Raw genomic sequence first — 12809 nt, 5'->3', positions numbered from 1 at the left:
TAAAATATTTGATTTATTGTTGTACTTTGTGGTTTATAATTACCTAGTGATTCTTATTATCATTTTATCTTTAGATGAGCTTAACCGATGCGGCCATAGATAAGAGGATACTTGAGAGTATGACATTTTAGATCTATCTCATCCATATATTCTTGTCAAATATCTTCAGTGATATGGCTCAAAATTATTACCCTTTTATTTTCTTTTTTCTGACATGTAGCGTACGTATGATAAATTTATTAGAAATCAAAATTGTGTATATTTTTATTGATTATTTTAATTATTTATTATATTACATAATTTAATAAGAATAATAAAAGAAAAATTAAATTAAAAAAAGGATTCTCACTTCCTGATGAAAGTATTTTCATAGAAATTAATAAAAAACGCTTTTGGAAAACATCATTTCACATGAGTGCTTTTTTCAAATGCATACCAAAAATTTTCATCCTATAATTCCCAAAAAAAATATCTTCTACCAAACATCCCCTTAATGTTTTTTTTTTTATTTTCATGAATCTATTGATTATTTTTTTAAATAATCTATTGATTATTTTTAGTATATATATATATATATATATACTTTTTTTTATTGTGCCAAATAGTGCTTGGACTGAAAAATATCATTGTGCATATAAAAAGTTGAGATAAAACTCGAGAGTTTAACTTTCATGCTTGTAAACTGTAAATCAATTAAAAATCACAACACACAACTATTATCAAATTAACAATTTTATCATTGATAACATTTTTTTAATTAGATAATAGTGTGAAAAAAAATCTTTATGTTAGCAATACATTCTATTTAATAGAGTAAATAATTTATACTACACGCCTAAATACTGAAAAAACAAAATCCAAAATTAAAGAAATTTATGGAAGATATAAGTCACATTGACTCGTTGGCAAATGCACCAAATTTGTCACAAGTAGTAAAGTACTCGGAAGTCCGAGTGTCGAATCCACAGGGACTTTGTTTGTACTTACACTAATACAAACCCAATTTATAAGCAAGAGATAATAAATTTAAAATAACAAATAGAAAAAGATAGAAGATAAGATAAAGAAAAGATAAAAGATTTAAAGCTAAAATTAGAAGATAAAAGAATTAAAGATAAAATTAAAAGGTAGAAGATTAGAAAAGTGAAAGATAAGAAAGATAAAAGATTTAGATAAAAGAAAGAAGATAAATTCAAGATAAGATAATGTTGGGAACTGACTCGCCTAGTATGCCTAAGATGTATGAGTTTTTGATTTTTCTTTTACCAATTCAGGTCATTCTATCCTACCTACATCTATTCATTTACTTGTGATATCTTTTCTTCTTGTTGAAGTTATCTTCTCCCAAGCGTCTAACCCCTAAAACTAATGCATGCATACCTTCTTTAAATCTTATTTAGAAGTTACCCTCTCCCTCTCCTGAGCATCTAACTCCTAACAGAATATAAAGATGAATATGCAAGATAAAAACAGAAAAGAAAATAGGAAAAGAAAACCTGGTATTGCATTGATAAATAGTGAAGAGTACATCATACATCGCATTTGCTTTTAGGCCTGTCAGGCCCTAACTAAGGGTTTACCTAACTAAGGGTTTAGCCACTCATGGCCATTGAGGGCTTTACAATGGATGGGGTATAAGAACTGATGGAATGAGAGGGGTGAAAGAAAGTAAATGAAACCCCTAGGAAAGAGGGTCATGTCGTGGTGTCTATTTTCCCTTGGACTGATTCTCTATTTATAGTTGTTGAAGTGGGCTTTGGGCCTTTGTAGGCGCGCTTAGCGCGACACTCCGCTCGCTCAGCACGTGTAGATCGCGCGCTTAACGCGTGTCGTAGGCTTAGCGTGTGCTTCTGTTGGATCGCGGGCTTAGCAGACTCTTCTCGCTTAGTGCATTTTATTTCTATTTCAGTTATGCGCGCTCAGCGCACGTGACAACCCTCGAGCTTAACACCTCGTTTAAAAGAATAATTAGTAATAATTAATTAATTAAATAAAACACTAAAATTAATGAGTAATGACACTAATCTATCTATATCTATATATTATATGTAAAACGGTCTTACCCATCAGAATTTTTCCTATTATTTGTAGCATCATTCCAATTTATTTTATAGAACAAGTGAATTTAAACTTGGCCCAGGATTAGCCTCTTTCATAGAGTTTGAATCTCTTGAATACGATCATGCTCTAAAATATTTGGTTTATTGTTGTACTTTGGGGTCTATAATTACCTACTTATTCTTATTATCATTTTATCTTTCAGATCTAGATGAGCTCCATTGATGCGGTCATAGATAAAAGGATACTTGAGAGTATGACATTTTAGATCAATCTCATCCATGTATTCTTATCAAATATCTTTAGTGATATGGCTCAAAATTATTACCCTTTCATTTTCTTTTTCTGACATGTAGTACTTATGATAAATTTATTAGAAATCAAAATTATGCATATTTTTATTGACTATTTTAATTATTTATTATACTACATAATTTAATAAAAATAACATGGTATTTTTTATTGTAATAAAAGAAAAATTAAATTAAAAAAAATCTCACTTCCTGATGAAAGTATTTTCATGGAAAATTAATAAAAAAAAAAAACACTTTTGGAAAACATCATTTCACATGAATGCTTTTTTCAAATGCATACCAAACATGAATTTTTCATCCTATAATTCCCAAAAAAATCAAAAATTTATCTTCTACTAAACATCCCCATAATGTTATCTTTATTTTCATGAATCTATTGATTATTTTTTAAAATAATCTATTGATTATTGTTAGTATATATATATATATATACTTTTTTTTATTGTGCCAAATTGTGCTTGGACTGAAAAATATTACTTTTCATATAAAAAAGTTGAGATAAAACTCGTTAGTTTAACTTTCATGCCTCTAAACTGTAAATCAATTAAAAATCACAACACACAATTATGATCATATTCATAACATTTTTTAATTAGATAATAGTGTGAAAAAAATATTTATGTTAGCAATACATTCTATTTAATAGAGTAAATAATTTATACTACACGCCTAAGTCACAGTTTACACACACAATCACCACCCATCTTTTTTTTATAGAAAAAATCACCCATCTAAGAACGATAAAACATAGTAATGAAATCAAAAAAATAAAAGACAATAATGAAAATATGCGATAAAAAGAATTCTAGTGAAGTGTGAAGGAATAAAGATAAAAATACAAGTAAATTTTGCAGAATATTTTACCAAAAAAAAATATGATAATGTTATGGGTAAAAAATAGATTTTAAAGTCTATATTTTGGTAATTATAGCTCTCATTATTTTGACCATTGTAACTGTTGTTTTAACCGTTATTGAAAATTATTCCGCTATTTAATTCTCAATGTTCTAGGGAAACAAGTGGGTTTTTGAAGCCTATATCATGATGTCGTCACTGTAGTATGCAAAAATCCATTCATGGCTTTAGTCGTTAGGACCACTAATAAAAATAGTCTGAAAAGACATTATTTTGAACATTCTAGGTGTTATTACAGCCGTTACAACTATTGAAAGCTACCCCACTTGAGGTTGAGGTTGAGATGCGCGACGACTTCGACACCTTCGAGATCGGAGTGAAGGCAACTAGAGGACCCGCAACGAGATCTGAGTTTGTCCAAATCTACAAAACGAAGACTATACCTGAGTTCGTCCAAATTTGCAAATCGAAAATGTTCATCAATGATATCAGTCGTGCTAAAACACTTAGATCTGAAATTCCGAAAATCTACAAAACTTTGAATGAAGATGACAAGTTGAAAAGGAAGCTTCTCCGGCCATAGCGACTCACCTCACTTGAATTGCTCCTCTCCAACCTTCGTCAACTACAACGATTGAATAATGTTTCATATTCTTTTTCTTTTTATACAAAAAATGTTGTATGTTTGCAGATCTAACAAATTGAAGAAATCAGTAGCATGGAATCTTCTTTTATTGGTTTCTTTTTTGTATTATTTTATTTGTTGGATTCTGGTTAGTTTGTTTTGTTCATTTGTGTTATGGAGGCTTGAGTTATTTTGTTGTTCTTTCTTGATATGAGATTTGAATTTGGGGTAGTATATATGTTTGTGATTGTGAACAAAGGAGAAAGAGGGAATGGGGAAATGAAATGAGAAGGGAGAGAGAGAGACAAAAGATGGTTTAGAAATCATTGTGAAGCCTGCTTGGAGACAGACCTTGGGAGGTTGTGCGTTGCAACAATTCAGATTTGGAATGCGGATAACAAGGATAAACTGATGAAACTAGAAATTAGAAAAAAAAACATTATTATAAAAGAAAAATTGAAATGTATTAAAAAATAATGAGTGAATAATTATTTTGGTCTTAGTAATCATTTTGTAAATTAATTCATATCCTATTAAAATGTAAAAAATAGTTTATAATCATATGTATATGTGGCAAGTCTTTGTCTATGTAAATAAACCCATATGATAAGTCTTTAGAGTGAATTACAAAATTATGATAAGTTATGATAAAATGAAACTTCATACCATTACGCACATAAGCCACAGCTTCTGCAATCCCAATTGCAACTTCATACCTCACAGACCATGGAAGTGGTGAACTACCCTTCACACCCTTCTTCCTCCCTATAAAAAAAGCCAAACTATAATCACTGAAAATCATCAAACTCAATTCTAATCACTACACACCTGGCAGGAATCAAGAAAAATAAAATAAGAGAAAATGAGTACCATGTAAGTGATGCTCTAAGCTTCCTCCTGACACATACTTGTACACAAAAAACAAACCCTCCTCCGAGTCAATACAAAACCCCACAAGAGGAATAACATTTGTGTCATTCAGAGAACTAGCAATCATCAATTCTCTGCAAAACGCCTTGGCACACTCCTTGTCTTCCTTATCCAACCTTTTAATAGCAATAGCAGTCCTCCAAATCCCAACTCTTCCTCTAAACACACAGCTCAAGGCACCTCTCCCCAACACTCTCTCTGTCCATAGCAAAACATCGATTCCTGAACTCATAATTGAAGAAAATGCCATTGAGGTAACAGAACTCTCAACCTACAAAGGAGCAAGTTGGAAAGAGAACCAAACACAGCATGATTATAATACCTGATAAACCTATTAAAATTGGTTAACCTAATATCTGATAAACCTATAAGTTTTCTCCATTATAATATAATTTATCTTTTGAATTGTTTAATTTTTTATTATTTTTTTCTTCCACTAAGTAACCTGCTATTACAGGTAAATTTTAATTTTCCACAGGTGGTCTACATTTTGCAAACTTCACGCCATAGTCGAGCCCCATTTTACAGGTATCCAAACACACTATCATTGTTCCATTTGTTCCTTCTCTCTCTGTTTGTGTCTGTTGAAATTGCTACAAATTTCTAGAATATTCTTAAATATAATATGTATGAAAATAGTAGAATATCTTAGAACTATAGTGTGTATGAATATGGTAGAACAATATAGAACTATAATGTGTATGAATATGATAGAACAATCTAGAACTATAAGTGTATGTATAAGATAGAAGAATCTAGAACTATCATGATACTAATCTATCATGAAAACTCTAGAAAGACCTAAAGTGATGTAGAAACATTCACCACCATTGAGAAGTTGGTGACTTGAGCCTATAAATAGGCAATTGGTATGTTGTAATCGATAATCCAAGAAATCAATGGCATAGCCTTCTTTCTAAAACAATTCTCTAAAACTATCAACTATCATCTAATCAACTACCAACAGTGGTATCAGAGTTACGTTTGGTCATACATTGGGCGTAGTTATATTACCTACCTACCATTCCAAAATCCTCCCAACTACAAAAATTTCATTTGTACTATTAACCCACACTAATAATATTTTTTCTAAGCTATGGATAACACTACTCAATCGTCAACTATTTATGTCCTTATCTTCAATGGTGGAAATTATGATTTCTGGCGTGTTAAAATGGAAACATATTTTTCATCTCAAGATTTATGGGACATAGTAGAAGAAGGCTTCACCATTCCCACAGATACTTTAGCTCTTAATGCATCTCAAGAAAAAGAGTTGAAGAAAAATAAACAGAAAAATTCAAAGGCGTTGTTCACCTTGCAACAAGCGGTGACTGATTCAATTTTCTCAAGAATTATGGGAGCTAAGACTACCAAAGAAGCGTGGAACACATTGTAGGAGGAGTTTCAAGGAAGTGGTAAGGTACGTGCCGTTAAACTTCAATCTCTAAGAAGAGATTTTGAACTATTGAAGATGAAGGAGTCTAAGACAGTTAAAGATTACTATTCTAAAGTTAAAGAAATAGTTAATCAAATGAGAGCTTTTGGGGAAGATATTCTTGACAAGAAAATTGTTGAGAAAATTCTAATTACTATGCCCCAAAAGTTTGACCCAATCGTGACAACGATTGAGGAAACCAAAGATCTGTCCACTCTATTAGAGACAGAACTTGTGGGCTCTCTTGAAGCATATGAGCAAAGACTGTATAGGGATAAAGAAGATACAATTGAAAATGCCTTCCAGTCAAAGCTTAAATTTCAGCCCCAAAACAAAGAAAATAGGGGAAAGAAAAAATATGGAGAAACTTCTAGAATAAGAGAAGGTTCTAGGAATTGCCTTAAGAACAAAACAGATAAAAATCCTCCATGCAATATATGCAAAAGGCAAGGCCACACAGAGAAAAATTGTTGGTTCCGTAATATGCCACAATGCAACCATTGCAAGAAGTTCGAGCACATAGAGAAAAATTGTCGCAACAAAAGTAGGCATCAAGCTAATATCACAGAGGAGCATGATCAAGAACAATGTATGTTCTATGCCACTCAAGACTCAATAAAAGAAAAGGGAGGAAGCTGGTACTTGGATAGTGGATGTAGCAATCACATGGCCAAGGATGAGACTATTTTCAAAAGCATTGACGAGTCTGTCAAAGTCAAAGTTTGACTGGGAAATGGAAGTGTGGTTGAATCAAAAGGCAAAGGAATTGTCATGGTGGAGACAGATAAAGGTACGCGACTCATCCATGATGTCTTACTAGTTCCAAGCCTAAAAGAAAATCTTCTAAGCATTGGCCAAATGATGGAGAGAGGCTACACACTTCACTTTGAAGGAGGTGTATGCAAAATCTTAGACAACAAAAATAAAAGGTTTGAGATAGCCCAAGTAAAGATGAATAAGAGCAATAGAAGCTTCCCTCTAAATTTAAAATATGCAACAAACATTTCCATGAAGGTACAGGTTGATGATTCATGGCTATGGCATCGAAGATTTGGCGACTTCAACACACATGCCTTGAAGTTGTTACATGAGAAGAACATGATGAGAGATCTTCCAAGCATAAAGGAGAACAATGAAGTGTGTGAAGGATGTCTCCTTGGTAAGCAACACCAATTTCCTTTCTCAACAAGCGGAGCATGGAGAGCGAAAGATCTATTGGAGCTGATACATACGGACGTTTGTGGACCAATGAGGACGCCATCACATGAGAACAACAAGTACTTCATACTCTTCATTGATGACTTCTCTAGAATGACATGGGTATATTTTCTAAAAGAAAAATCAGAAGTCTTTGGAGTATTCAAAAAGTTCAAGGCCCTTGCTGAAAATCAAAGTGGAAAACGGATAAAAGTACTAAGAAGTGATCGCGGCAAAGAGTACACCTCTCGCGAGTTTGAAAGATTTTGTGAGGATGAAGCATTGAGTGACAACTTACAGTCGCATATTCTCCTCAACAAAATGGAGTGTCCGAGAGAAAGAATCGCACAGTTATGAAGATGGCTAGATCGATGCTCAAGGAGAAGGGACTACCTAACACATTCTAGGCTGAAGCAGTCTACAATGTTGTTTACTTACTCAACAGATGTCCAACTAAGTCTGTAAAAGACAAGACTCCAATTGAAGCTTGGAACGGGAAGAAGCCATCAGCAAAGCACCTAAGGGTCTTTGGATCTATATGCTACATTCATATTCCATACGTGAAGAGGCACAAGCTTGAAGCCATCAGTAATTGATCTCTTTATTATGTTAAAATAAGAGTGCACGCTTGTTTTAATGTAATAATGAGATGTTCGGTTTAGGCAAAATTTTGGAAGTTACATGGAAGTTACTAAAACTTCCATCAACGGTTGGAAGTTACATGGAAGTTACTAAAACTTCCATCAACGGCAGTTTTTAAAAAGAAAAAACTTCCATCAACCGCCAAAAAATACCTGTTCTTTGATCATAAATAATCATTCTGGTTTAGAAAGCATAACGGGTGACAAAACATACAAGACCAAAACAAAACTCTTGAATTATAATCTTCTGATTTTATCCGATTGAACAATTTTGGTTGAACCCCGAAATTTGATTCAATCTGAAAGTGTTATACATGACTTCAGATTTATCCAGTATCATCTCGATTTTCAAATTAACCAACAAAAGATTGAATCAAATTTTTTGAGATGACGAACGATAGTTCGAAGATGACAAGCAAGTTTGCGAAGTTGGACAAGTTTGAAGGGCAGAATTTCAGAAGATGGCAAAAGAAGATGCATTTTCTCTTGACAACATTGAATGTGGTGTATGTGCTGAGTACACCAATGCCGGTGTATAAGGAAGACGAAACTCTGGATCAAATAAGGAAGCGTTCGAAATGGGAGAACGACGATTACATTTGTCGTGGACACATTCTGAACGGTATGTCTGACTCTCTCTTTGATATTTATCAAAATGTTGAGTCTGCTAAGGAATTATGGGACTCTCTTGAATCCAAGTATATGGCAGAAGATGCTTCAAGTAACAAATTCTTAGTTAGTAATTTCTTTAATTACAAAATGATTGATTCGAGGCCTGTTATGGAACAATATAATGAACTGCTGCGAATTTTGGGTCAGTTTACTCAACATGATTTGAAAATGGATGAATCCATTGCAGTTTCATCTATAATTGATAAACTGCCTTCTTCTTGGAAAGACTTCAAGTATACCTTGAAACATAAGAAGGAAGAGTTGACTCTTGTTCAACTCGGTAGTCATTTCATGATTGAGGAGTCGCTGAGGGCTTAGGAAATTGACAAAGTCAATGATAAAAACGTAGCAGGTTCCTCTTCCGTTAATATGGTAGAGGAAAGTGGAACAGTTAAGAAAAATTACAATGCTAAAGGTAACAAACAAAAATTTCAAGGAAATAAGAACAAAGGTCCAAACAAACAGAAAAAATTGTCATGTTGGAAGTGTGGGAAACCTTGTCATTTAAAGAGGGATTGCCAGGTGTTCAAAGGAAAGAACAAGGCTGGTCCAAGTGGGTCTAATGATCCTGGAAAGCAACAAGGTCAGATTATAGTGAATAATTTTAATTCGAATACGAATTCAAATTATGTATCACTAATATCTGATGCATTCTATGTGCAGGATGATGACATTGCTTGGTGGTTTGATTCGGGAGCAACAAGCCATGTGTGCAAAGATTGTCGTTGGTTCAAGGAATTTAGACCAATCGATGATGGCTCTATTGTGAAGATGGGCAATGTTGCAACTGAACCAATCCTAGGATTAGGTTGTGTGAATTTAGTTTTTACTTCCGGAAAAAGTTTGTATTTAGATCATGTCTTATTTGTACCTGGTATTCGTAAGAACTTATTGTCTGGTATGGTTTTAAATAATTGTGGTTTCAAGCAAGTACTTGAAAGTGACAAGTACATCTTGTCAAGACATGGTTCGTTTGTTGGATTTGGTTATCGTTGTAATGGAATGTTTAAATTAAACATTGATGTTCCTTTTGTTCATGAATCTGTTTGTATGGCCTCGTGTAGTTCTATAACTAATATGACAAAATCAGAAATTTGGCATGCTAGATTAGGACATGTTCATTACAAAAGATTAAAAGATATGTCAAAAACAAGTATGATTCCTCCTTTTAATATGAACATTGAAAAATGCAAAACTTGCATGTTGACCAAGATCACTAGGAAACCTTTTAAGGATGTTAAAAGTGAGACTAAAGTCTTAGACCTTATTCATAGTGATTTGTGTGATTTGCATGCTACTCCATCATTAGGTCATAAAAAATATCTTGTTGCTTTTATTGATGATGCATCAAGGTATTTTTATGTATATTTATTAAATACAAAAGATGAAGCTCTTGATAAATTTAAAATTTATAAGAAAGAGGTAGAACTTCATCAAAATGGGCTAATCAAAACTCTTCGTACGGATAGGGGAGGTGAGTATTATGATCCGGTTTATTTTCAATCTACTGGAATAATACATCAAACTACAGCTCCCTATACACCACAACAAAATGGTGTAGCCGAAAGGAAGAATAGAACCTTGAAAGAAATGGTGAATTCCATGTTATCCTATTCGGGTTTAAGTGAAGGATTTTGGGGTGAGGCTATGTTGACAGCCTGTTACTTGTTGAACCGAATTCCTAACAAAAGGAATAAGGTTACCCCATATGAACTTTGGCTAAGGCATATAGTCAAGTGTATAATGGGAAGTCTAGACACTTGGGTGTTAGACACAACATGGTTCGGGAGTTAATCATGCATTGTGTGATATCAGTGGAGTTTGTGAGAACTCGGCATAATTTGGCCGATCATTTAACCAAAGGGTTAAGTAGAGATCTCGTGAAAAGGTCGGCTGTGGGATTAAGATTAAAGTCCATCTGAAATCTCTTATGTTAAGATACCCAATTCCCATCTAATATGACATTAGGTGCTGAATTCAATGTGGAAAGCTTAACATGTAGAGATTGGAACACATCATCGAAAGTATCCCAAAAGGAATGTGTTCGGTTCTGTAAGTTAAGGAGGTTGAAGTATAACTTCTCAATGGTTCTTTTGAAAAATTGCATTTGCAGGTGCAAGAAAGAAAAGGACTACCTATATAAGCATGAAGTTTAGCCGCTTCAAGAAGCTGGGACTTGGCTTTGATATGCTTATGAAGGATAGGGACACAAGCTAGTAAACTAGTGTCGAGCAAGAGTAATGTTATAAACTATTGTGCAGATTATCTTCATGTATTCATTATGAATAGAAAAGGTTCAATCCTTAGTGACACTCTGATATTCGAATATTTGAAACGTATAATTTGCTAAGATGAAATTCAATCGTCACGATATTTCATCTATGCAGTAGTTTGTGGTATGTTATGACTTTGGTGATTTGATCGGTAATTACACTAAAATGGGGGAGGTTTGTTGGACATTTTAGTGTAATTGATCTCTTTATTATGTTAAAATAAGAGTGCACGCTTGTTTTAATGTAATAACGAGATGTTCGGTTTAGGCAAATTTTGGAAGTTACATGGAAGTTACTAAAACTTCCATCAACGGTTGGAAGTTACATGGAAGTTACTAAAACTTCCATCAACGGCAGTTTTTAAAAAGAAAAAACTTCTATCAACCGCCAAAAACCACCTGTTCTTTGATCATAAATAATCATTCTGGTTCAGAAAGCATAACGGGTGACAAAACATACAAGACCAAAACAAAACTCTTGAATTATAATCTTCTGATTTTATCCGATTGAACAATTTTGGTTGAACCTCGAAATTTGATTCAATCTGAAAGTGTTATACACGACTTCAGATTTATCCAGTATCATCTCGATTTTCAAATTAACCAACACTATGTGGAGCAGCCACAAGGATTTGTGTCTGAAGGCAAAGAAAACAAAGTGTTAAGACTAAGAAAAACACTATACGGTTTGAAGCAAGCACCTCGAGCATGGTATAGCAGAATCGATCAGTATTTCATGGATCGAGGATTCAGGAGGAGCAAGAGTGAGCCTACACTTTACATCAAGTCTCAAGCTACACGGCCTGACATAATATATGCTACAAGTCTTCTATCAAGATTCATGCAAAGCCCAAGTCAAATACACTTTGGAGTAGGAAAAAGAATTTTGAGTGATTGGGCAGGTTCGGCAGATCACATGAAGAGTACCTCTGGCTATGCTTTCTCACTAGGATCAGGAATGTTCTCTTGGGCGTCGAAGAAGCAAGCTACAGTAGCACAATCAACAGCAGAAGCAAAGTACCTGGCAGCTGCTGAAGCAACGAGTCAAGCTATATGGCTTCATATGATACTTGAAGACATGGGAGAAAAACAAGATGAGCCTACTAAAATCAACTGCGACAACAAATCAGCAATTGCAATGGCGAAGAATCCAGTTCATCACAGCAGAACAAAACACATAGCAATCAAGTATCACTTTATCAGAGAAGCTGAAGTAACTAAAGAAATCAAACTCGACTACTGCAGAACAGAAGATCAAATTGCAAACATATTCACGAAGGTTTTGCCGAGACCAAGATTTGAAGAATTACAAGCTATGCTCGGAGTCACAGAAATTTGCATCAAGGAGGAGTGTTGAAATTGCTACAAATTTCTAGAATATTCTTAAATATAATATGTATGAAAATAGTAGAATATCTTAGAACTATAGTGTGTATGAATATGGTAGAACAATCTAGAACTATAATGTGTATGAATATGATAGAACAATCTAGAACTATAAGTGTATGTATAAGATAGAGGAATCTAGAACTATAATGATACTAATCTATCATGAAAACTCTAGAAAGACCTAAAGTAATGTAGAAACATTCACCACCATTGAGAGGTTGGTGACTTGAGCCTATAAATAGGCAATTGGTATGTTGTAATTGATAATCCAAGAAATCAATGACATAGCCTTCTTTCTAAAACAATTCTCTAAAACTATCAACTATCAACTATCAACTACCAACAGTGTCACTGCCATTTTCATATCAAGATCATTTTCAATAAGTCAGTTAAAACCACCAAAAGGATAAATTTGATA

At 33.6% G+C, this 12809-nt stretch overlaps 2 protein-coding genes across 2 annotated transcripts in view; both read right to left on the bottom strand.

Moving 5' to 3' along the window:
- Window positions 1–3431: 3431 nt before the first annotated feature.
- LOC114406048 (PRA1 family protein B4-like) overlaps window positions 3432–12809 on the bottom strand; it is a 45412-nt gene continuing 36034 nt past the window's right edge. The window contains exon 2 of the mRNA XM_028368602.1: window positions 3432–3650. The gene's annotated coding sequence lies outside the window, so the exon portion shown is untranslated. The remainder of the gene's footprint in view (window positions 3651–12809) is intronic.
- Window positions 4315–5101, bottom strand: LOC114406049 (receptor-like kinase LIP1). The gene is made up of 2 exons (XM_028368604.1): window positions 4723–5101; window positions 4315–4617 (listed from the first exon to the last, which is right to left on the bottom strand). Exons 1-2 carry the CDS (start codon window positions 5030–5032, stop codon window positions 4376–4378), a joined length of 552 nt encoding a protein of 183 aa, XP_028224405.1. The 5' UTR covers window positions 5033–5101; the 3' UTR covers window positions 4315–4375.

This window comes from Glycine soja, chromosome 3 (assembly GCF_004193775.1).
Source record: "Glycine soja cultivar W05 chromosome 3, ASM419377v2, whole genome shotgun sequence".
Lineage (NCBI taxonomy): Eukaryota > Viridiplantae > Streptophyta > Magnoliopsida > Fabales > Fabaceae > Glycine > Glycine soja.
Note: the sequence above shows the minus strand (reverse complement) of the source record. Positions and strands in the feature narration are given on the sequence as shown.

What these genes read in the sequence shown, in the direction of transcription:
- LOC114406049 (XM_028368604.1), bottom strand. Translation starts at nt 5,032, where the DNA reads ATGGCATTTTCTTCAATTATGAGTTCAGGAATCGATGTTTTGCTATGG. An exon ending in CTTAGAGCATCACTTACATG is followed by an intron (nt 4,618 to 4,722) that starts GTACTCATTTTC and finishes CTTTTTTTATAG; the next exon opens with GGAGGAAGAAGGGTGTGAAG.